Raw genomic sequence first — 23,284 nt, 5'->3', positions numbered from 1 at the left:
CTGACTTATGCCTCGTGCCAGTGTCCTCATCTGCACACGTGCTGCGACACGTGTCCCCAGCTCCAGTAAAGAAGTACGTAGTGTGTTTAAAACCCTCTACAGCGGCTGGAGAGATGGCTCAGTGGTTAAGAGCATGAACTGTTCTTGCAGGAGACCCAAGTTCGTTCCCAGAACCCCCGTGGGTAGCTGAGAACTGCCTGTAACTCCAGCCCTGGGGTGTCTGACTCCTGTGGCCTCCTTGGGCACTCGTGCACATACCCATACACAGATACATGCAAAATTAAGCATAATTTTAAAAAATTTCGATATTTCAGAAGTTAAGCTTCATTTCCTCCCTTCTAAGAGAGGTGTTTTTGTTATTTTCAGTTTCTCATTTCTGTTAGGAAAAGGGGTCATTACAGAGTCAGTTATAGAGTTTAGCAGGCATAATAGAAGAATTTGTTAATAAGCTTATCAATAATTATCCTATTATAGATTAATAAGTTTATCAATAATTATCCTATTAAAGTTGTCAATTCTTGTTATGAGTAGGGGCAAAAGTGTTTTTTTTTTTTTTTTTGAGGAAATCAGTCATTTAGAATGCTTGGTTTACCACCCAAAAGGTTATTGATCAATCAGAGTTTACGTAGTGAATAAGAATGATGCAGTACTTAAATGCTGTTTAAACTTATTTTTAGGGGATGATGGTTACGAACAGATCTCTAGTGATGAAGATGGAATTGCCGACTTGGAACGTGAAACTTTTAAGTATCCAAACTTCGATGTTGAGTACACTCCAGAAGACCTGGCATCTGTTCCTCCCATGACGTACGACCCGTATGACAGAGAGCTGGTGCCACTCTTGTATTTCAGCTGCCCATACAAGACTACTTTTGAGATTGAAATCAGTAGAATGAAAGATCAGGGTCCAGATAAGGAAAATTCAGGAGCAATAGAAGCCTCGGTGAAGTTAACTGAACTGCTGGATCTCTATCGCGAAGACAGGGGCGCAAAATGGGTGACGGCTCTCGAGGAAATTCCCAGTTTAATTATAAAAGGATTAAGCTATTTGCAGCTGAAAAACACAAAACAAGACTCCCTTGGTCAGTTGGTAGACTGGACAATGCAAGCTTTAAATTTACAGGTAGCCTTTCGCCAGCCCATAGCCTTAAATGTCCGACAGCTCAAAGCTGGGACCAAGCTCGTGTCTTCGCTGGCAGAGTGTGGGGCTCCAGGAGTCACAGAACTGCTGCAGGCAGGAGCGATCAGTGCATTGTTTGATCTCCTGTTTGCTGATCACGTCTCATCTTCCCTTAAGTTAAATGCTTTCAAGGCTTTGGACAGTGTCATTAGTATGACAGAAGGAATGGAGGCTTTTTTAAGAGGCACCCAGAGTGAGAAAAGTGGCTATCAAAAGCTTCTGGAACTCATCCTTCTAGATCAGACTGTGAGGGTTGTCACTGCAGGCTCAGCTATTCTTCAGAAATGCCATTTCTATGAAATCTTGTCAGAGATTAAAAGACTTGGTGACCATATAGCAGAGAAGACTTCATCTGTCCCTAACCACAGCGAACCTGATCATGAGGCAGATGCTGGGCTTGAGCGAGCAAACCCGGACTATGAGAATGAAGTGGAGGCCTCTATGGACATGGACCTGTTGGAGTCCTCAAACATAAGTGAAGGCGAGATAGAGAGGCTTATTAGTCTCCTAGAGGAGGTTTTTCATTTAATGGAAACTGCACCCCATACAATGGTCCAGCCGCCTGTGAAGTCTTTCCCAACAATAGCACGGATTACTGGACCTCCGGAGAGGGATGACCCATACCCTGTTCTCTTTAGGTAAGATACTTCACAAATATCCGGAGGTAGTTGTATGTGGTGATGGTGGACTTCCATGTGCAGTACATAAGGACTTTGGTATTTCAGAATAGGTGTTCAGTAGCAAACCCAGAAGTCCACTGGTTGGAATGAGCCTGCGTGGTGTTGGTTAAAGCCACACTAGGAGCATGGATGCTTGTGTAAGCGTGTCTGTAAGCAGAGTAAATGAAAGCTGCCGCCTCCGGGGATGTGGTAGAGGAGGACGGCCTGGGAAGGGGAGAGCCCTTTTCACTTTACTACAAAAGTGGGTGTTGCCAATGTAATTTTGTAGTCCTGATAATGTATCTTTGGTGTTTGTCATCTGCTTCTGTAATCTGTCTTTCAAGTTAGGTGATATTATAATTTTGCCACTGTTAGTACCTCCTACAGTGATACAACCCCATGAGGATTTTACTAAAATCCTCATGTAATACAAAGTAAAAAAAGTAAATTTTTACTTTGTTTTAATGTTTGAAATGCTGTCTTCTGGCATTTTGCTTATAAGTTTTGAACTAACAACAAATGGAAAGATAAACCTTTTATGATTTCTGTAACTGGTTTTTGTCTTGCTTTGGAACAAGTGCACTGATAGTAAGTAGATACTTGTCTGCTCTAGCATCTGTACATGGCCATTCCTGGTTTAGCTGAAGTTGTCCAGACCTATTTTACTTTCCCTAGAACAAAGCCCAGAGTCTTGTGTGGGGGCTCTAGTCTGAGAGCTTGTCTTGGGAGAGTAAGATGGCGGGGGGGGGGGGGGGGGGGAGACTAATAAAAGAAGTGTTAGGATACTTTTTATTGTGCATTAATGGGGCTCATCTCCCTGTGGTTTCTCTGAGGACTTGGCTACAGTATGTCCCTCCTTATCCCACTGAATGATTCACACAGGGCCCTTGTTCACCAATCCTTTCCCTCTTAGGTTGAAGATTGGCCACTAGGCACTCCTCTCTGCTTCTGAGCTTCTCTTCCTTGTGGTCTGAGCAATCTCATGGCTTTCAAGAAAGCTCTGAGAAAGTTAACAGAACCAAGCAGACCCATAAGGCCAGACTGAATTGTGAGAGGTCAGTGATGGAGCACTGGGGAGCACGGATCTGTTAGCTGAGATCAGAGTCGGTGATGGGGCACTGGGTAGCACGGATCTGTTAGCTGAGAGCAGAGTCGGTGCTGAAAAGGAAACCAGCAAGAATGAGAAGCAGGGATGGTGGCAGCACAGTCAGCAAGGCAAACTAGGATCAGGGAGCAGTGAACGGTCTCTTTAGCCAAGTATACATGAGACGTTGCAGAGTGAGGGCGGGAGTCACGTAGTGAGTGTTTGGTGTGTGGATTGCGGTTAGAACTCTGGGAGAGTAGTTTTACCTGTAACAGTAGGTGATGAAGTGTGGACGGGCCCAGAAGGGGGATGTGGAAGTTGTGTGGGTGACTCTTCTCAGATACTTGATCACAAAGCCAAGATGAGGGGCAGGCTCTGGGGGTGTAGCTCAGTTGGTAGGTCCTTGCCTCGCTTGAGGAAGCCCTGGGTCCCATCCTCAGAATGTGGGGGCAGGAAGATCACGAATACCATGTCACCTTTGTCTGTGCATTCAGTTTGAGGCCAGCCTGGACTGTGTGAGAACCTGTCTCTTAGAAAATGAAGAGATGAGGGAACAGCCAGGAAGGCGTGTTTGTAAACTGGGAGAATGACAGGGTTTGAAACTCAGTAAGGGGGACATGGGTGTGATGTGGGAGGAAAAGATCAGTTACTAGAACAGGGTTTGCTAGGAGATGAGGGCCAGAGAAGTGTGCCGGGTGTGGCGTGTGCTGGGATGCAGAGGCATTTGAATCTCCAGAGTTCAAGGCTAGCCTGCTGTACTAGCAAGTTCCAGGCCAGCCTTTTGAGACCCTGTGTAAAAAAAAGCAGCTTTAAAAAGGAAGACTTTAGCTATGGCAGGAGTGTAGAAACCATGTGACTGTGCAAATCCAGGTACTTTGTAATATGGAGAGAGACAAAGAAACCGAGGCTTTGCTGCTGGTCACCTGGTCACTTGGTTTGGGGCAGGAGGTAGAAAGTTGTGGTTGTTGGTTTTTTTTTTTTTTTCTTGGTTTTTCGAACAGGGTTTCTCTGTAGCTTTGGAGCCTGTCCTGGAACTAGCTCTTGTAGACCAAGCTGGCCTCGAACTCACAGAGATCTGCCTTCCTCTGCTTCCCGAGTGCTGGGAATAAAGGCGTGTGCCACCACTGCCGGGCTATAAAGTTGTATCTTGTTGGTGGCTGAAGGTACTGAGTGAAGGAAAGAAAGAGCTGCTTTCAGTTGCTGAGGAGAAAGTAGTAATCAGGAGCTCATTAGATGCCGGCCCTCCCCGCTCCAGGTGGAGAGGAGGAAATGAGGGAAGACACGGACTGTTCGGAGTAGCAGATCTGCTTAAAGTAATGTGAAATTTTACACTGCAGGATAACTGTGAGGGAAAAGTCACCGGAGTCGCTGGGTAAATGAGCAGATCTAAAATTAGAGTACTGGATGCTAAATACTTTGCTAGTTACAGTGGTATGTAAGGGGAGACCAAATGCTGTGCTGTCGTGGAGAGTCTAGGAGGAAGTAATTTCTAGCATTGGGACTTGATAGTTAAGAGGTTGTGGGAAGGAACTAACAGCATTTGGAGCTTTCTAGTCAAGGCAAGAGTTGGAACTATAATTTTATTGACGGGAACTTGTACATTAGGAGTCAGACATCTTGGAAAACGAAATCATTACATTTTGGAAAGATTTCTTTGACGTGACAGAAAGGCTCTAACCATACATTTGAGGGTCCACATCATCAACCCCAGTATTTTCTAGCAGGTTCAGACTCAGTGTGCAGCTGTACTCAGCAAGGGCTCAGGCATGCTAGCAAAGGGAGGCACCTTAGCAGCCTTCCAGAGCTCGTGACTTGTGCGGAACCCGCTGACTCCCCCAGGAGCAGCCTGTGTCAGTGGAAGTGTTACTACTCGAGTTAGAGACTTGACGTTGAGGCTTTAACAAAGATGCTGTTTCCATGTGTCTGTGCGATGTGGAATGAATATATCAAACTAGTTGGCACCAGGAATCTGTTCACTACTTATAGTGTTCCAGAATTCTCTACATCCAGAAAGGAAGCAGATATTTTACATAAACTATTTTGTTTGCACAAATAACTTAGACATGGTGAGCCATCCTTAACTTTTGGGGGAGTAGGACTCTGTGAAATCCAGGTTCACAGGTTTTAGCCAAGAGCCAACCTTACAAACTGGGTCTATGTGAGGCTTGCTGTGTTAACTACTTCCAGACAGTCTATAAAGAAGGTAAGAATGTCCTTAGGGCAATTTTGTCAGTTTGAATTATCTTTAGGTTTTTAATAAGCAGTCACTGAGGATGTTTATTATAAATACTGTGATGTTCATGAATAATTGTCATGAATATTATGATAAAAATATTCTTGGAACCCCAGTTTAATCAGTGGAAGTATTAAAGAGTTTGTTTTAGGGCCTGGAGAGATGACAGTGGTTAATAGTACTTGTCCTCTTACAGAGGACCTGGGTTCAGCTCCCAGCACTCACATGGGGGTTCACAACCATCAGTAACTCCAGTTCTAGAGGATGTGGTGCCCTTTTCTGGTCTGTGTGGACACGGTACACACATGGTACACAGACAAAATGCAGGCAAAACACCTATACACCAAAAGTAAAACTAAATCCTAAAAATTTAAGGTCATTTTTAGTTTTTGATAAATACAAATTCTGACCTTTATTGACTTATCTTCGGTGTTTTAACAGGGTTCACAGACGCTCTCATGTCACAGCGTGTGACTGCATGTGTGACGTGTCAGATTGTCCGATTGAACAAATGCCCATCAAGTTACTCTTTGTTAGATTTCTTCCCATTTCTAAAATTTAAGGGGGGAAATGTTTTTTGTTTTGTTTTTCTGAAACTCTTTAAACAGTTTCTATAAGAAGCTGTTTTAGAAGATGTCAGCTAGGCATGGTGGCATATTATAATCCCAGCATTCATGAAGGAGGACTGCCGCATAGACCCGTGTTGTCTACATATCGTTAGGTCAGCCTGTGCTTACAGTGCTTTACCCTGTTTCAAAAACCAAAAGGCAGCAGTAAAAATTGTGAGTAACGTTTATGTCTATTTGTAGTAGTTGGTACATTTTACCTTCTCTCCTCCTAACATTATGTATGGGGCGGGGGTGGGGGGGGTGGCTGGAGAGCTTGCTCAGCGCTCAAGAGCATAGCCCTTTGAGAGGAGAGCTTGGTTCCCAGCTCCCAGCTGCCAGTAACTCCCTCTCCAGGGAATCGGCTGGCTCTGACCACCTCAGGTCTCCTCGTACACCTATAGCCACGTTATATAGTTACGCATAGACACATGATGAAAAATAAAGGTAAATCTTTAAAAAGCTGTTAGACATACTAAGAAGAGTTCTGGGTTTGACAGGGGGACTCAGTAGGAAAAGGCATTGCCCCCGAGACTGGAGACTTGAGTTTAATCCCCAGAACCCACATAATGGAAGTAGAGAACCCACTTCCTCAGGCTGTCCTCTAACTTCAGCGTGTACACACACACACACACACACACACACACACACACACACACACAATTTTAAAAAGAAATAGTTCTGAAGCCAGAGCCTGATGACTAACTTCAGTGATCGTACCACTTGGTTGGGCAGAAGTATTGCCGTGAATATGAAGTTAGCTGGCACTGCATAGTGTCTTTGAAGCCAACCTGAGAACCTGACTCAAAATAAAAAAGGAATAGTTCTTAGATTTGATGTAGAAAACAAAACCAAAAGTCTGTGTTTAGTAGTCACTACTTACATGCTATAATTTGTAATATCTATCTCTGGTGATACTAACTCTTATCTATAGTAAATCTAAATCCACGAGATGTTTTTTGCACTGAATAGACAGTATATTTCCTGGATATGCTAATTCATACAGACTGGCATTTTATGAAGTAGAATGAGACCATAGTGAAAAAGGAGCGAGAACCGGAATCAGTGATGCTCAAGTAAAAAGAGAAGCCTGCCACCTGTCATGTCTTGAGGTCCCTTGATAATGCAGAACTTTCATTGACCCCCACAGAGGAGAGTTGGTACTCACATTGTAATAATTATTTCCATTTATGGGGAAAACTATTTCTGAAGATGAGAATTAAAGCCATTCAGATGTTTACTTTATCCAGTCTTGTGATTTTGAGTTAATGAAGAATCTTTGCTCCACCTGAAGTGTCTGCCTTGCCTTCCACAGGTATCTTCACAGCCATCACTTCTTGGAGTTGGTTACGCTGCTTCTGTCAATTCCAATAACAAGTGCCCACCCTGGTGTACTGCAAGCCACAAAGGATGTTCTAAAGTTTCTCGCACAGTCACAAAAGGGCCTTCTCTTTTTCATGTCAGAATATGAAGCGACAAACTTGCTGATCCGAGCTCTGTGCCACCTCTATGATCAGGATGAAGAGGAAGGTCTTCAGTCTGACGGAGCCGATGATGCCTTTGCCTTGTGGCTGCAGGACTCCACCCAGACTCTGCAGTGCATCACAGAGCTGTTCAGCCACTTCCAGCGGTGCACAGCCAGTGAGGAAACTGACCACTCGGATCTCCTGGGCACCCTCCACAATCTTTACTTGATTACTTTTAATCCTGTGGGAAGATCAGCTGTTGGTCATGTTTTCAGCCTTGACAAAAACCTTCAAAGTCTCATTACTCTAATGGAGTATTATTCCAAAGAAGCCCTAGGGTAATTTCCTGCTTCCTCCTACAATCTCGATTACAGTAGATCACTAATGGGATAGCTCCTTTACAAAAGAAGTCTCTGCGTGTGTGTGTGTGTGTGTGTGTGTGTGTGTGTGTACACACTTACATATATATGCTTATCTAAAGATAGATATGTATCTTTTGTCATAGCATTGTGCTAATTAAGAATCAGGCTAACAAGAACCTCTGTAATGTGGCTAGTAAGCAATGTTGTGGACTTTTCTAGCTGCTCCCCGTTACCTCTTAAAAGGGCTACTTACAGTATCCCTCTGCTCTGTGTAGAAGGGAATCCTAAAGCCCAGAAATATTTGCCTTAAGTAGGATGCATTCACTTTCTTACTGTTTTCTAAACCATTCGTGGTGCTCTGCTGAAATTGCTTTGGTTAAATGGTGGAATTGAGGAAATTATTGATATAAAGAACTGTTCAATAGGGCAGAGGATTTTAGCATATGAGAAGAGAGATCTACTCTCTTCCTAACTTAAGTCATGGAAAAACAGACAAGATGGGACATGTTCAGGGTGGCATGACCACAGTGTCATCAAAACAGTATCGTATAACTAAGTAGCTTATAACTATCCCATTGCCCTGTCAGTGGGGACTTGATTCGACTCACTGTAATTATGAAAGCCAAACTCTAGTGGCTTCTCTGCCTAGCTGTAGTGAGTCTTTGTGATGCTGCACTGGAAGGCTGAGTCATGGCAGGTGATAACATTTGTTCTGATTTTTTAAGGTTAGGGGAAGATTTTAAAGGAGACAGTGAAGCATATTTCCTAACAGTCATTGTTAATGAAATATGCTCATTAGTGTTTTATTGTTCATTTGTTCTTATTAATTTTATTTCCCACTGTAATGTTTTTGAGTTTGTTTTTATATCCAGTTGTCTCTCCTTACCTATGGGTTCTGTTTATATATTCAACTAACAGTGAATCAAAATATTTAGATTGGGCATGTTGGAGCACACCTATAAATTTGAGGGCAGCTTGGTCAACAGAACGAGGCCCTATCTCAAGAAAAAAATAGGCTTGGAAGAAATGCTTCTGAGCCTGGCGTGGTAGTGCTTGTCTGTAATCCCAGTATGTGAGTCTGAGGAAAGGATTGGGAATTCGGGCCACCATGGATCCTATAGTGAGATTGTTTGCCCTGAGTATGTACAAGCTTTTTTCTGTCTTTATTCTGTAAACAATGCAGTAGCTATTCACATAGAAGTATCCCAAGTGGTCTAGAGTTGATGTAAAACAGATGGGAAGATGTGCACATAATATGTGATACTGTCTCATCCTATACAAGGGACTGGTGGTGCCATGGATTTTGGTGTCTGTGGGGTCCTGGAACCGTATTCTATAGATACCGAGGGACAACTGTTAATACTTTTTTCAGGTGACTTGAAAGTGAAGTGTAAAATCTGATTGTTGTTTTTCAGGAAGTTAGGTGATGTTGATAATGTTGGATTATGAATTCCTTGATCTCTTTAAAAAGCATGCCAAAAAAGTATTGTTATTATTCTTGAAAAAGTATTTTCATACCCCACACTTAAAACCCTTGTTTTATTTCAGTGATTCCAAGTCTAAGAAGTCAGTAGCTTATAACTATGCATGCATACTTATTTTGGTGGTGGTTCAGTCTTCCAGTGATGTCCAGATGCTGGAACAGCATGCAGCGTCTCTCTTGAAGCTTTGTAAAGCAGATGAAAATAATGCTAAATTGCAAGGTATGGTACCTGGAACTGTTTTAAACACTTGTGATACATGAAGAGAAAAGGCTGAATTCTTGTTATCATTGCCTTTTCATATTTGTGTGTGTGTTATGTGTGTGGGGGTGTGTATGCATGTGTGTGCATACATAGGCCTTGAGTCTAGAAGGTGACATCAGATGTCTTTCTTAACTGCTGTCCACTTCATTTTTTTGAGACAAGATTTCTCACTGAACCTGAAGTTTGTCATTTTAACTAGACTGACTGGCTACCAAGCCCCTGAGATACATCTGTCTGCCACACCAGTGCTGGTGTTACAGGTGTGTGGCATCTGTTTATACCATGCCTGGCTTTGCACAAGTGTCAAGAGATCTGAACTGAGAGGCTCATGCTTTGCACAGCAGGCGCCTTGCTCACTGAGCCATCTCTCCAATCCATTTTTAATTTCTTGAGTTGCCTTTTAGGGAAAGAGTTTATAAAACTTAAGGTTTCATTAAGGTTTTAGAATATAAATGAAAAGGTTTGAAAGTGCCTAGTAATGGTCTAGCTAACCAGGATAGACGAGATTTTGCTCTAGTTTTGTTTCTGCATATTTTGCTACACTGAGATATTTGTGCTGTTCTGAGTTAACTTATAAGACTTCTTATAAGTTAATAGCACATTGTACTATTAAAAGTAGCTCATTTTAAAATGTCAAGTTAAGAAGTTGGCAGAATTGGGCCAGTGATACAGCTCAATGTACAGATATTTCTCTAGCATGCATGGCTGCCCAGGTTTAATCTAACCCAGGAGCACACAAAAGAGACAAAAGAAAATTTTTCTCCTAAAGGAACAAGGGTTACTCAACTAAATGTCTCTTCATAGCTTGATTATATTAGAAAAAATATATATTTCTATAATATGTATATTTCTAACATATATATATATATGTAAGTATATATGTCTGGGGAGGTTGGAGGCACAGTGAAGATAAATAAATGCTGCATTATATTAGTTTATAATCATATTTCTAAATCTTGTTTTAGTGTTTTCATTCACTACTGCAATAAATTCATTTTAATTAGGCAGACTGGATAAGCACTTAGATAGGTAATAGTAATTACTAAGTTTTGAGTCCAGCATAGTAGGGCTCCATTTTTATTTTATTAAGTCCATGTAAAGAGTTATATGCAGAAAGCGGTATAGTGACATACACCTGTAACCCTAGCAGTTGGGAGGTTGAAACGGAAAGATGATGAGTTTAAGGCCAGATTTGGAGTATAGCGTGAGACCTAGCTTAAAAAAACAAAAGTGAACTAGACACCAGAGTTCATCCTTTCGTAAAGTCTAGATGATTCAAATGATTGCAGATGTGATGTTTTCCTTTGGGGAAAAAGGTTTTGTTATAAAGACTTACATTTAAAAATATTATAGATTATTCTTTTTGTTTCTAAGAACTTGGCAAGTGGCTTGAACCTCTGAAAAACCTCAGATTTGAAATTAACTGCATCCCAAATCTAATTGAATATGTTAAACAGGTAAGTAAAAGTTAAAAGGGCTTTGATTGTTGTGAAACTGTGATGATACATAGTGATAATATTGAAGTTACTTTCCAAATAATGTAGAAGTCATGGCCTTGATTGACCCCTTTAGCTTTGTAGTACAGTATTGGATACGTGGCTGTAGATAATCATGTACGTGAACACACAGGCATATGATGCTCCGTGTATGAAGGTCAGAAGGCAGCTTGTGGAGTTGGTTCTCTCCCACCATGTCGAGTCCAGGGCTGGAGCTCAAGTCAGCAAGCTTCTTGGAAGGCATTTTTACCTGCTGGACTGTCCTAGGCTCTAAAATCATTTGAAGTTAACAATATGGGAGCCTAACTTTAATTAGTGAAATAAATTAACTCAGAATATTTAGGTGAAAATTGATATAGCCAGTTCCAAATAATTCCAGTGTGACCAGTTTTCTCTGTTAATAATTTTGAATAGTGACAACTGTAGTTGAAATAAAAATTGAAATCTGTAAAATCTATGCTTCATAATAGTAATATTGAAAAATCCATGGATGTTTCATAATGATAATCAGTACATTCATCATTAATCTTGAAAGTTTTTTTCTTCTTTTTCTTTTTCTTCTTACTTGACCCAGTGTACAGCATAGCAAGATGGACTGAAGGCACACACTCGTGAACATTTCAAACTATATCAGTAGAGACTGAATTATCTTCTGCTCTCTATCTGATGAGCGCTGTGTGTTTGTGCATGTGAGAGGGAAAGCCTCTTTGGTTTTGCAGTTGTAGTATATTATTAAAGTAATTTATATATATTGGCCAACTTGTTGCTGTTTTGAAGTAATAAGATTATTTAGGGTTATTTGTCACAGGTCTTGCTGTTTTGGTGATTCTTATCTTTTTGTTTTGTGTCTCTTAGGAATATTTTTGTTTGGGTGTTTATTTATTTATTATTGACAAGGTCTCACTGTGTAGCCAGCCCTTGCTGGCCTATAACTCACAGTGTAGACCAAGTCAGCCCAGAATGTACAGAAATTGACCTGTCCCTGCGCCCCTGAGTGCTAGGATTAAGGTGTATACCACCGTGCCTGGCTCTTAGGAATACTTTTATCTCCTTTGATGCTGTTGTGGCCTTAACAGTGCTGCAAATGACATGTGAAACTTGTCTGTGTTTTTTTCTTTCATTGGTAGGTAGTTAATGCTCTGTAAACTCAGATTGGTTGTGTGTTCTGCTGATGTGGACGTGGTAGAGTGGTCTTTGATGATCTGTGCAGTAAATGTATAGTGATTTGAGTTAAAGTATTAACTAGTAAGAAACTTAGTTTTAGAAGTTGAGTTACATGAGCCTGTTGTACATGCCTGTAACCCCAGCCCTCCAGAAGTGAGGGCAGAAGGCTCAGGAGTTGAGGTCATACTCTGCTGCATACCAGTCCAAGGCAGCCTGGGCTACCTGAGACCCTAACTCAAAGATGCAAAACAGCAAAAACAAAATTCTGATTTTTATATTACCTTATATTTATTTATCTCTATTTGGGATTTGGTTTGAGATGGGATCTGGTTCTGGAATGTAGGCTGGCCTCTCCCCAAGTCCCAAGGTTACAGTTGTGTACCGCTGTATCCTTCTCAGACAGCTGTCCTGTTAACTTTGATGCTGTCAGTGACTCCTGTCCTAAGATACACTAAACACAGTGGATCTGGTGTCAAACCTAGGATTTCTTGTCACAGTAATCTGTAGAACTGCGAGAAAAAGGTGAAGGGAAAGGGCAAAGAGAAATGGACGTGGTTTGTTTTTAAAGCTTATACCTGAGATTTAGAAGTCTTTGGAATACTTAAGGCCTCTAATGTAATTTTTTCAAGTTATGAATTTATTTATGTTAGTCTGTGAAAGCTAAAAATGTTAAAAAAAAAAACCTATTTGGTGTTTGCAAATAGAACATTGTCTTCTACTACAGAAAACAGTTACATTTCTTGTCCTCTTTCTTCTCTTCGGTGTCTGCATTTTAGAAGATGAAGGCTGTTTAGTTTACAAATGTTCCGAGGTTTCCCCCTCAGTCTTGAAAAAAGTTTAGTAACCAAGGGGTTTTTAGAATACGTCTGGCACAGTGGTGCATACTCGTAATTCTAGCCACTGGAGAGGCAGAGGGAGTAGAATTAATGGCCAGTCTAGACATTTAGTGAGACCTGGACTCAAAACAAAAACAAAACAACACAACAAAACCCCCCAAAACACAAAAGCTCAGTTGTCAGTATAGTCAGCGCTTCATTTTTGAGAGAAGGTAATATAAAATGGGTATATAGAAAGAAAGAGGTACTTTAAATTCTTTGTTTTGTTTTGTGATTTTGTTTTTTGAGACAGACTTTATCTGCATAACAGCCTTACTGTCTCAGAACTCACTCTGTAGACCAGGCTTTCTGTTTTTTTTTTTCTTCGAGACAGGGTTTCTCTGTGGCTTTGGAGCCTGTCCTGGAACTAGTTCTGTAGACCAGGCTGGTCTCAAACTCACAGAGATCCGCCTGCCTCTGCCTCCCGAGTCCTCAAATGCTTCTTAAATGCTAATTTAAGTTGCAAAACTTTTCTAGGTTAAGGTGCCTGCCTCTGCCTCCCAAGTGCTGGGATTAAAGGCGTGCGCCACCATCGCCGGCTGACCAGGCTTTCTGGAACTCACAGAGATCTGTCTGTCTCTGCTTCCTGGGTGCTGGGATTAAAGGTCTGCACCACCACGGCCTGTTTATTTTATTCATCTATCTATCTATATCTATCTATCTATCTATCTATCTATCTATCTATCTATCTATCTATCTATCTATCTATCTATCTATTTTTGAGACAGGGATTCTCTGTAGCTTTTGAGCCTGTCCTAGAACTTGCTCTGTAGACCAGGCTGGCCTCAAACTCAGAGAACTCTGCCTGTCTCTGCCTCCTGAGTGCTGGGATTAAAGGCATGTACCATTATCACCTGATTTATTTTAAATTCTTAATACAAAGAATCATTGGTTTTTATTTATTGGCTTTGTTTTAGTACTAGAAATATGCAAATATATTAAATTTTATGTTCTCTGCATAATATTATACACTACAAAATGTACCCATAATGGGACTGGAGATCTGGATCGGTGATTAAGAACAGTGGCTACTCTTCCAGAAGACCCAGGTTCAATCCCCAGCACCTGAAAGCTTTGAATGTAAACAAAACTATTTATTGTTTGCAAACAAAATGTAGTCATCTGTTAAATACAGAAAACAATTAGATTTTTTTGTCCCTTGGTGTCTGCATTTTAAAAAAAATGCCGTTTAGTCTATAAATTTCCAAAGTTTCCCCCTAAGTCTTGAAAAAGTTTTAGTAATTAAGGGGTTCTTAAGATACAGTCTGGCAGGATGCATACCTGTAATTCTAGCCACTTATGAGACAGGGAACGCACAACTGTCTGTAAGTCCAGTTCCAGGGGATCTGACACTCACACACACATACAGGCAAGCAAATCCCAAATGCCCGTGAAATAAAAATAAATCACTTAAAAAAATTAAAAAACATGAAAATCTTATAAGAAAAAAAGCATAGCCAAGGTGATATAATTTACACGAATTTCTTTAGTACTAGGGTTTTTCTTATATATGTCTCTTTTTTGTTCATGTATTTTTTTTGAGATGGTATTGTGTCTAACCTTGGCTGCCTTGGACTGCACCGTGTAAGCCAAGGCAGCCTCAGACTCAGCTGTTGTCCTTGTGCCAGCCTCCTGGGTGCGGGTGTTGCAGTTTGCACCACCACAGCCAGCTTGCTCCTGTGTAAAACATGGTAAAGTGTCATGGTGTGTGCTTACGGCCTCTCTAGTGAGGATTAAACCTGGGGCCTTGCATATGCAAGTACATGGTCTGCCTCTAGAAGCTCATAGTTTTGACTAACTTAAACTTGTCTGCTTTCATTTTTTAAAGAATATTGATAACTTGATGACCGCAGAAGGAGTTGGCCTTACCACTGCCTTGCGTGTTCTCTGTAATGTGGCGTGTCCACCCCCTCCTGTCGAAGGTAATATATAGTTTGTATACTTTGAAAACTGCCATACTTTCAGCCTAGTGTAAATATCATTTACTAAATATTCAAAATATTCTTGATTGATTATTAGCATGTAAGTAATTAGTTTTTTCCTATTTCTTCCTATCCTATATAAAGGTCAGCAGAAAGACCTGAAATGGAACCTTGCTGTCATTCAGCTTTTTTCTGCTGAAGGAATGGACACCTTTATTCGGGTTCTGCAAAAATTGAACACTATTTTGACGCAGCCTTGGAGGCTCCATGTGAACATGGGGACTACCCTTCACAGAGTTACTACTATTTCAATGGCTCGCTGCACGCTCACTCTTCTTAAAACTATGCTGACGGAGCTCCTGAGAGGTGGATCCTTTGAGTTTAAGGACATGCGTGTTCCTTCAGCACTTGTTACTTTACACATGCTCCTGTGCTCTATCCCTCTCTCAGGTCGTTTGGATAGTGATGAGCAGAAAATTCAGAACGATATCATTGATATCTTATTGACTTTTACACAAGGAGTTAATGAAAAGCTCACGATCTCTGAAGAGACCCTGGCCAATAATACTTGGTCTTTAATGTTAAAGGAAGTGCTCTCTTCTATCTTGAAGGTTCCGGAAGGCTTCTTGTCTGGACTCATACTCCTTTCAGAGCTGCTGCCTCTTCCCTTGCCCATGCAGACCACGCAGGTATCACTTCCATATCACATGCCTCTTGTCATGACTGCGGTAGCTCCTTAGATAAAGCAGGGATGCTGGTCAAACCCAAGCACGTCTGCATCCTCCCTCCCAGAGACAGAGTAACTGAGTTGAGGGTGAGATGAAACTGACGCCAGTTGGAAATGTGGGGTAACATTTTAAATGCCTTTTGTCAAAGTGAGTCTTATTATGTTATGTACACTTGTACTTGCATTTTTCTGTTATTTCAAGTCTTTCTCTCCCTTTTATCATGTTTTAGAATTTGCCAATTAGATTGCTTCGCCAATGGACTCTGCTCAACTGACTGCCAACCTGAGAACAATGTTTTTAGCCCTGATGAATTCGAACAGTTGTTTAATTGTGCAATAGTGAATTATGTTTAAGCATGCAGTAAAGGTGTTTTTATAACAGTTCTTCCTGAACAGTTTTGCGACTATAATAAATATTAAAAGTCTATGTACACACACGTTATACTTTTTTAACAGGTTATTGAGCCACATGATATCTCAGTGGCACTGAACACCCGAAAGTTGTGGAGCATGCACCTTCATGTTCAAGCAAAGCTGCTCCAAGACATAGTTCGCTCTTTCTCTGGCACAACCTGCCAGCCCATCCAGCATATGTTACGGCGTATTTGTGTTCAGTTGTGTGACCTTGCATCTCCAACCGCTCTTCTGATCATGAGAACTGTGTTGGATTTGATTGTAGAAGACGTGCAAAGGTATTTTTATTACACCTTAAGAAGTTTTCCTCACGTTGCTCTTGATACAGATACCCTCCTGTACATAGTTTGGAAACTAGGGTTTAGTAAGCTCAGATAATATATGGATGTGTAAACACACACATGCACACATGTATGCATAAATTAATTGTATGTAAATTATTTTCTTCAGAAGACTATCTTGTTTCATATGCAAGTCATGTGAAGGTCTTGATTTGGGACTTTTTGTTTAACTTAACTGTGTAATGTGTACACGTGTGCATATATATGTTGGTGTGTGTGGTCAGGGCAACTTGATACAGTTGCTTTTTTTCCTTCTTTACATGGGTGCTAGGGTTGAATTCACATTAGGGCTGCCCTGCAGGAGCCTTTACTTGCTGAGTCACCTTCCGCCCCAGTTGTGCAGTTTCAAAAGGCGAGGTCTAAAGAACTCCTCCGACTTGAAGTATTTGTTCAAGACCTGAATTTATAAAACAATTCCAGAAAAAAACCACCATTATATCAAAGGAATGAGATGTATGTTTTATGCAAAATTTGTATGAATCGATAGTATAGACAATATTAAATAATGTCTTTATCCTCAAGAAGCTTGTTTACTGAATATATTGATTTTATTTCAGCACTTCAGAAGATAAAGAGAAACAGTATACTAGCCAAACCACCAGGTTGCTTGCTCTTCTCGATGCTCTGGCTTCACATAAAGCTTGTAAATTAGCTATTTTGCATCTAATTAATGGAACTATTAAAGGCGATGAAAGATATGCAGAGATATTCCAGGATCTTTTAGCTTTGGTACGGTCTCCTGGGGACAGTGTTATTCGCCAGCAGTGTGTGGAATATGTCACGTCCATTTTGCAGTCTCTCTGTGACCAGGTATTCAGTTTTTTATTGTCAGTGTGTGTGTGTTGGTGTGTGCCTGAGTGCTTGTCTTAATGTAAATCTTGGCTGAGAGCAGAGCTTACCTATGTTCTCTGACTCCTGGATTTAGAAAGCTTGTTTGGTATGTGGAAGAAAAGCAAGCTGGTTTTAGTGCATTCTGGTTCTCTTTGGCTTAGCTTTGGGTCTCTGAGGAGGTTTATGTCCTTTTGTAATAGTATTGCCATCCTGGGTAGTTGCTTTTGTGCTAATTTCCAATGCTTTTTATGGCTAATTAGTATTTACTGTATTGCTTTCCTTCCTAATTATATTAACATGTGCCAAGGCATTCTTCAGTTTTATAACATTGATATTAGTTGATTAATGTGAGGATAACTTCTTTGTGTGGTTACTCTTTGGAGAGTACACCTTTTGTAGCCCCAGCTGCCCCCAGACTTGCTCTGTAGCCAAGTCTGACCTTGAATCGCTGATTTCCCTCCTCTGTCTCCCAAGTGCTGGATTACCATGTGTGCCACTTGTCTGCTGCTTCTTGCGGACAACTTGTGCAGCAGCAAGAGTCACCGCCGTTTGTGTATTCTGACTGATGTTTGTGCAGCAGCAAGAGTCACCGCTGTTTGTGCATTCTGATCGATGCGTGCAGCTGCTCCTGAGCAGTTGTGCTTTCCTCTTGCCGTCAGTTCTTCCTGTAACATTTCCATATGTCAGTGCGATCCTGCCGGTCAGAATGCTCGTGCCCCCAGTCAGCAGATGGCTTTTCTTTTTCCAGACAGATTATAGTTAGGGAAAGCCTGTGCTAGAGGATTGAAGTGCAGTTTTGTTACATTGAAGACCTTGGACTGTATGGGACTTGTTTTCAGAAGTGGTAGACTGTAGTAGTGGGCCTGTGACCGGTGCTTATAAAGTGCTCACACTGTCACGTGACTGGTGACCAAGGCTAGGGCCCCTTTCTTCCCTTTCCTCAGACTTCATTAAGAGCTACCCTGATGCCGCTTTTCTTTCTGATGCAATTGTGTTTGCAGGACCCTGAAAGCCCAGTTGACTCCCATAATGAGTAGTGGATGTTTCTTTAGGTGTGATTAACTTGACTTGCTTGAATTTTAAAAGTATAAAAAGTAGAAGGACACATTTAATTGAAGATTGTGCCTAAAGTTTGTTCTATCCATCCCTTTTTATGAAGCTTTAAATTCCACTATTGATAAGTTTACTGAAAGTTCAGCCAAAAGTTTTATTTCTAGAAGCCTCTGTAATCTAAAAGAAGTCTGAATTCATGAATAATAGATTGATTTAAGGTATTTCACTATCAAAGCTTTTTAAGCATTTTAAAATTGAAACTATGCCACATTTACTTCCTTCCAAGACCATCTTCTCTGTTTTGCCGTAAAGTATAAATGTCTGAGAGTTCCATGCACTCATATAATGTGTTTTGACCAAGTCCACGCCTCACCTTCATTCCCTCCTTCCTCTCCAGTCCACCCCAGTTCTTCCTCTCTTCTCACCAGTATTATCTCCCAATTTCGTGTGCTTGTTTTTTCTAACCCACTGAATCCACAGTGTCCCCAGCATATACATGGGTTTCGGGCCATCTACCAGAGCACGGGCAGCCTATCAAAGGCCACATCCCTAAAATACCTGACTGTCGCAGAAGATGGCATTTCATACGTACTATATTTTGGCCAGTCAGTCCTCTTCCTCTGTTCCTCTCCTGTCCTCACTCCTGCCTGCCTGTGCCCTTTGCCTGCTTTAGTCTGCGTTCCGTCGTCATATCTCATGTAGCAGTATACTCCCAGTCCTTGAAAACCTCTTTCCCCTTATACAATCATGATCTGTACCACACTCAGCCCCACACAAGTAACATGAAAATGAGGAGCTGGGATCCATGTATGAGAGAGAACAATGGTATTTGTGTTTCTGAGTCTGAGATTAAAAAATTAGTTAGATGCCAGAAAGTAGTTGATAATGCCTTATATATATCTTTACGTTGTTTGGCCCAGGTGACTCTTCTATCCTTTTCAGAGTCAATGCTAAACTCTCTTCTTCTCGTGTAAATGAAAGATAAATTTTAAGTTTTTTTAAAGGTAGAAAGTAGTATAAAGGAAAACACTATGTCTATTTTCTTATATATTCTCACATTAACTTTTAGAAAAGAGGATTTGTTTATCTGTTTGAATCTGTTTGGGACGGGACCATAACAATAATGTTCGGAATTTTTTTTTATTTATTTATATGCATGTCTGTGTACTACATGCATGCCCACTTCCTGGAGAGGCCAGAGCAGGGCATCAGAGCTCTGGGACTGAGTGTCATATGGTGGTGACCCACCTTGGGGGTACTAATAATCGAACCCTGGTCCTCCTGAAGAGCAGCCAGTGCTCTTGACTGCTGAGTCATCCCCATCCCCCAGCAGTAATATTTTAATGGGATTGTTACTAAGTGTGAATTGCGTGTGTTTAGAAATAGCAGTCAGGAGTGATGGTGATAATCGTTTTGAAATGTTTCTCCCTGCCCTCCAGGACATTGCACTCATTTTGCCAAGCCCTTCTGAAGGTCCTGCCTCTGAGCTTGAGCAGCTCTCCAATTCCCTCCCGAGTAAAGAGCTGATGACGGCCATCTGTGACTGTCTGCTGGCGACTCTGGTTAATTCCGAAAGCAGTTACAACTGCCTGCTGACGTGTGTCCGCACAATGATGTTCCTTGCAGAGCATGACTATGGACTGTTTCACTTGAAAAGGTGGGCTGTGCAGGATTTAGTGTGCTGTGCCCTGTCGTTTAGTTAGTTTGTACTCATGGAAGGTTGAAAGTGTGATGTCTTTTGTAGGAAAAGTTTTATATATAGCAGAGTTTCATTGATAATTAGTAATGAATTTAAAATCTTTTCTAACTGTCTGAGTTGATTCTACTTTCTAATATGTATGAATGGCAGTTATAAGTCTATCTAAGCCTGGCTTCTGTGGGTACTTGTATTTCTTTTGGCTAGGTACCTCTGTGGAGTGCCTAGGTCATGTGACAGGCAGCTGTTTAACCCCACCAAGCACTGCTGCTGCACTGTTTCCCAGAGTGATCTCTGCTTTCCATTCCCTCTGCATTAAAGCCCTTAGCCTCGCCGCGACTTCCTACATGGAGCAGCCAGTGTTGCTTAGGTTGGCCTCAGCCTCCTGGGCGGGGGGTGAGGAGGAGAGACATGCACGCCATGCCCTGGCTTTGCCAGATTATGTTGCTGTGCTTTTCCTAAAAGACATTCTAGTAGATATATTAGCTGTAGATTTTTTTTTTTGTTCTTGTTTTGGGTTGCTTGAGACAGGGCCTTGTTCTGTAGCCCAGGGTGACCTGGACCATGTGATCCTCCTGCCTCAGCCCCTGGAATGCTAGGAGTATAGCCATGAACGAATGCTTAAAACAGACCCTAGTTTTTGATAGAGCATGCACAAGTATAACTCATTTGCTTAAGATTTTATGTAGCAATTGTGAAGGTCTAGTTTTGAGCCTATTATTTTTCCATTATTATCTTTTTCTTTAGGTGTGATTTTGTCCCTATTTATCTGTGTTTAAAAAGTTCTTCAGAATAGGAGTGGCTGATCTTCTCCTCTTTATTGCTTTACCATGGTCAGTGGCATCTCACAACCTGACCATTTGGTAGCTGGAGTGGCTCGCCTTGAAATTCTGTTGAAACTGGGAACGGTGTAAGTGCAGAGTATGATCCGGACTTTAGACATACACCAAGGGGGTTGGACTGTGAGCTGAGTCCAGTTTTCTGTGGGTACAGCATATAGGGCATTGCTGTGGCACAGGCATCATCTGCATTGCCCAGCACTTGCCACTGTGCCAGCAGCTGCAGCGGGAAATCTGAGCTGTGCAGCACGCAAAGCCGAAACAGTTACCAGCTGGGTCTTAAGCAGAAGTTCTTTGAGCTCTGCGCTAGACCATTGTTTCCTTGTTGTTTGTAACTCTTCAGTTAGGGTTCCTTATGGTCTCTGAGATAATGCCAGCCCTCTGATGCTAGGGGATCGCTCACATCGTGAGTAGAAATTTAAATAGGGAGCTAGCAAGTGGGCTATGATAGCTTTGGAAAATGTACTGTATCCATACTTGTAATCATAGCATTTGGGAAACTGAGGCAAGGGGATTGTGAGTTTGAGGTTAGTCTGTCCTATATAGTGAGAGCTTGTAAAAGAAAAAAATCAATAAATATTAAAATGAGCTGATTTTTTGTTGTTGTTACATTGTGAACAGAGACATGTGTGTCTATGTTTTTTAAATGGTGAAATAAATTGTATTCTGAACTTAGTTATTTCTCATACTACTCTTATATACTTAACATTTTGACACATTCTCTCTCTCTCTCTTTTTTTTTTTTTTGCTTTGTCTTGTTTCCTTTCAAGATAGCCTCATCATGAAGCCCTACTTGGCCTAGAACAGTGGTTCTCAGCCTGTGGGTTGTGACCCCTTTGGCCATCGAATGACCTTTTTACAGGGCTCACATATCAGATATCCTGCACACCATATATTTACATTATAATTCATAATGGTAGCAAAATTATAGTTATGAAATGGCAACAAAATATTTTTCTGGTTGGAGGTTACCATGACATGAGGGTCACAACATTAGGGAGGTGGAGTATCACCAGTCTAGGGCTTTTCTCTTGCCTGTCCCCTCTGAGATCTGGCCATCCAGGTGCACACCATGTCTACCTGTCCTCTTCATTCTCTTTTGGCTCTGACTGTCTGTGCTCTGTCCTTTATTTCAGCTCTCTAAGGAAGAACAGTAGTGCTCTGCACAGCTTGCTGAAGCGAGTGGTCAGCACGTTCAGTAAGGACACAGGGGAGCTCGCCTCCTCGTTTCTGGAGTTCATGAGACAGATCCTCAGCTCTGATGCCATGGTAAGAGTTCATTAGTGTTTCTGTTTGCTGTCTGTAAACACTGCAGATACCACAGGCTAAAATAATTATTTCAAAATGTATTGGAACGCAGAGTAATGCCTTTTCCATCGCTCTGTAAAGTGAGGGCTGTGCAAAAGACAGAACGGTTGTTTGCTCGTATTTGTTCAAATATGATTCAGAGTCTTCTGTAGTGAATATTCCAGAAGCCTCTGCCTTAGGGTTAAATAGTTTGGCAGTGTTTCCTGCTGTGGAAATTCATTATATATATTAATATATTGTTAAAAACTCTTGAGTTCCTGCATGTTTTTGTTGCACCATAATCTAGCTTTGCATAAAAATACTGACTAGGGTGTGTGTGTGTGTGTGTGTGTGTGTGTGTGTGTGTAACACATCTTATGGGTTATTGCATACTTTCCAATATTAGTTTAAGAAATTCAGCACACACTTAGGGTTACTGTTTAGAAAAAATGTAAAGTATCTTTTATTGCATGGTTACAAAATAAAAGATTCCATGAGAAAAATATGAGTTCCCTAGCTAGTGTGTTTCCCTTACCATGTGATCTGTCTAAGGCTCTTCAGTGACCTTGTCTAGACATGATCCTTCAGTTTTGTTTGCGAAGTTCTTGCTGTTCTTGGTGGTTTGTGCTTCTGACCCTGGCGCTCAGAGGCAGAGGAAGGAGCAATGGCATTAGTTCAAGGCTGTCCTGCTCCGTCTGCAGAGTGAGTTTCAGGCTAGCCAGGCTACGTTCATATCGTGAACAGTTGTTGAGTTTTGCCAGTGCTTCTTATGATTTTGTTGTAATGAGCACAAGGGTTTTCTCCATATTATTTTGAATGGGTTGGCTTTTTTGATTGTTGAACCAGCATTGTTTTCCTAGGATTATTCCAGTTTGATCCATTCAGTGTGTTCTATTTAATGAGGATTTTATGTTTGTATTCATAAAGGATCTTGGTTTGTAGCTGTCTTTTCTGGTGATGTTTTTGGGTTCGTTGAGTAAGCTGAGCAGGTTTCATTCTTAGGAATGGAAGTTTGTGAAGGATTACTAATTCTTTAATTATTTGATTCACTTCACTAATGAAGCAATTTGGAGTCTGGGCTTTTCATTTTGGGAAAACTATTTTGTGTAAAGTGGGAATGCTTCACAGATTAGTGTGTTGTTGGTGCTGGGGCCTTGTTTATCTTCTCTGTTCTTCCAGTTTTAGAGAATGTTCTGCTGACATGAGCCCCTTTTTTCTTAAAAATGCTAATTCAATTAAGTACTAATTAAGTCTATTCAGATTTTTTTAAGCCTAGGCCTTTTCATACTTTTTTTTTTTTTTTTT

General features: G+C 41.2%; 1 protein-coding gene and 1 non-coding gene across 3 annotated transcripts in view; one reads left to right on the top strand and one right to left on the bottom strand.

Annotated features, from left to right (window-relative positions):
- The window catches only part of Virma (vir like m6A methyltransferase associated), a 63,442-nt gene that overhangs the window by 25,870 nt on the left and 14,288 nt on the right, over positions 1-23,284 (top strand). For both annotated transcript variants that reach the window (XM_050165170.1, XM_050165160.1), the window contains exons 8-17: positions 678-1,818; positions 7,077-7,565; positions 9,138-9,292; positions 10,709-10,791; positions 14,698-14,791; positions 14,936-15,480; positions 15,975-16,210; positions 16,831-17,083; positions 19,597-19,814; positions 21,829-21,961. In XM_050165170.1, the coding sequence (XP_050021127.1) occupies positions 678-1,818; positions 7,077-7,565; positions 9,138-9,292; positions 10,709-10,791; positions 14,698-14,791; positions 14,936-15,480; positions 15,975-16,210; positions 16,831-17,083; positions 19,597-19,814; positions 21,829-21,961 (3,347 nt within the window). The remainder of the gene's footprint in view (positions 1-677; positions 1,819-7,076; positions 7,566-9,137; positions 9,293-10,708; positions 10,792-14,697; positions 14,792-14,935; positions 15,481-15,974; positions 16,211-16,830; positions 17,084-19,596; positions 19,815-21,828; positions 21,962-23,284) is intronic.
- Positions 19,007-19,133, bottom strand: LOC126486862 (U6atac minor spliceosomal RNA). The gene has a single exon (XR_007588219.1). It is a non-coding gene; the product is annotated as a U6atac minor spliceosomal RNA (small nuclear RNA).

The sequence above is a fragment of the Alexandromys fortis genome, unplaced genomic scaffold, assembly GCF_014885135.2.
Source record: "Alexandromys fortis isolate MF-2015 unplaced genomic scaffold, M_Fortis_MF-2015_v1.1 scaffold_18, whole genome shotgun sequence".
NCBI classification, from domain to species: Eukaryota; Metazoa; Chordata; class Mammalia; order Rodentia; family Cricetidae; genus Alexandromys; species Alexandromys fortis.
The sequence above is the reverse complement of the archived record's forward strand: the minus strand, read 5'-3'. Positions and strand labels throughout refer to the sequence as shown.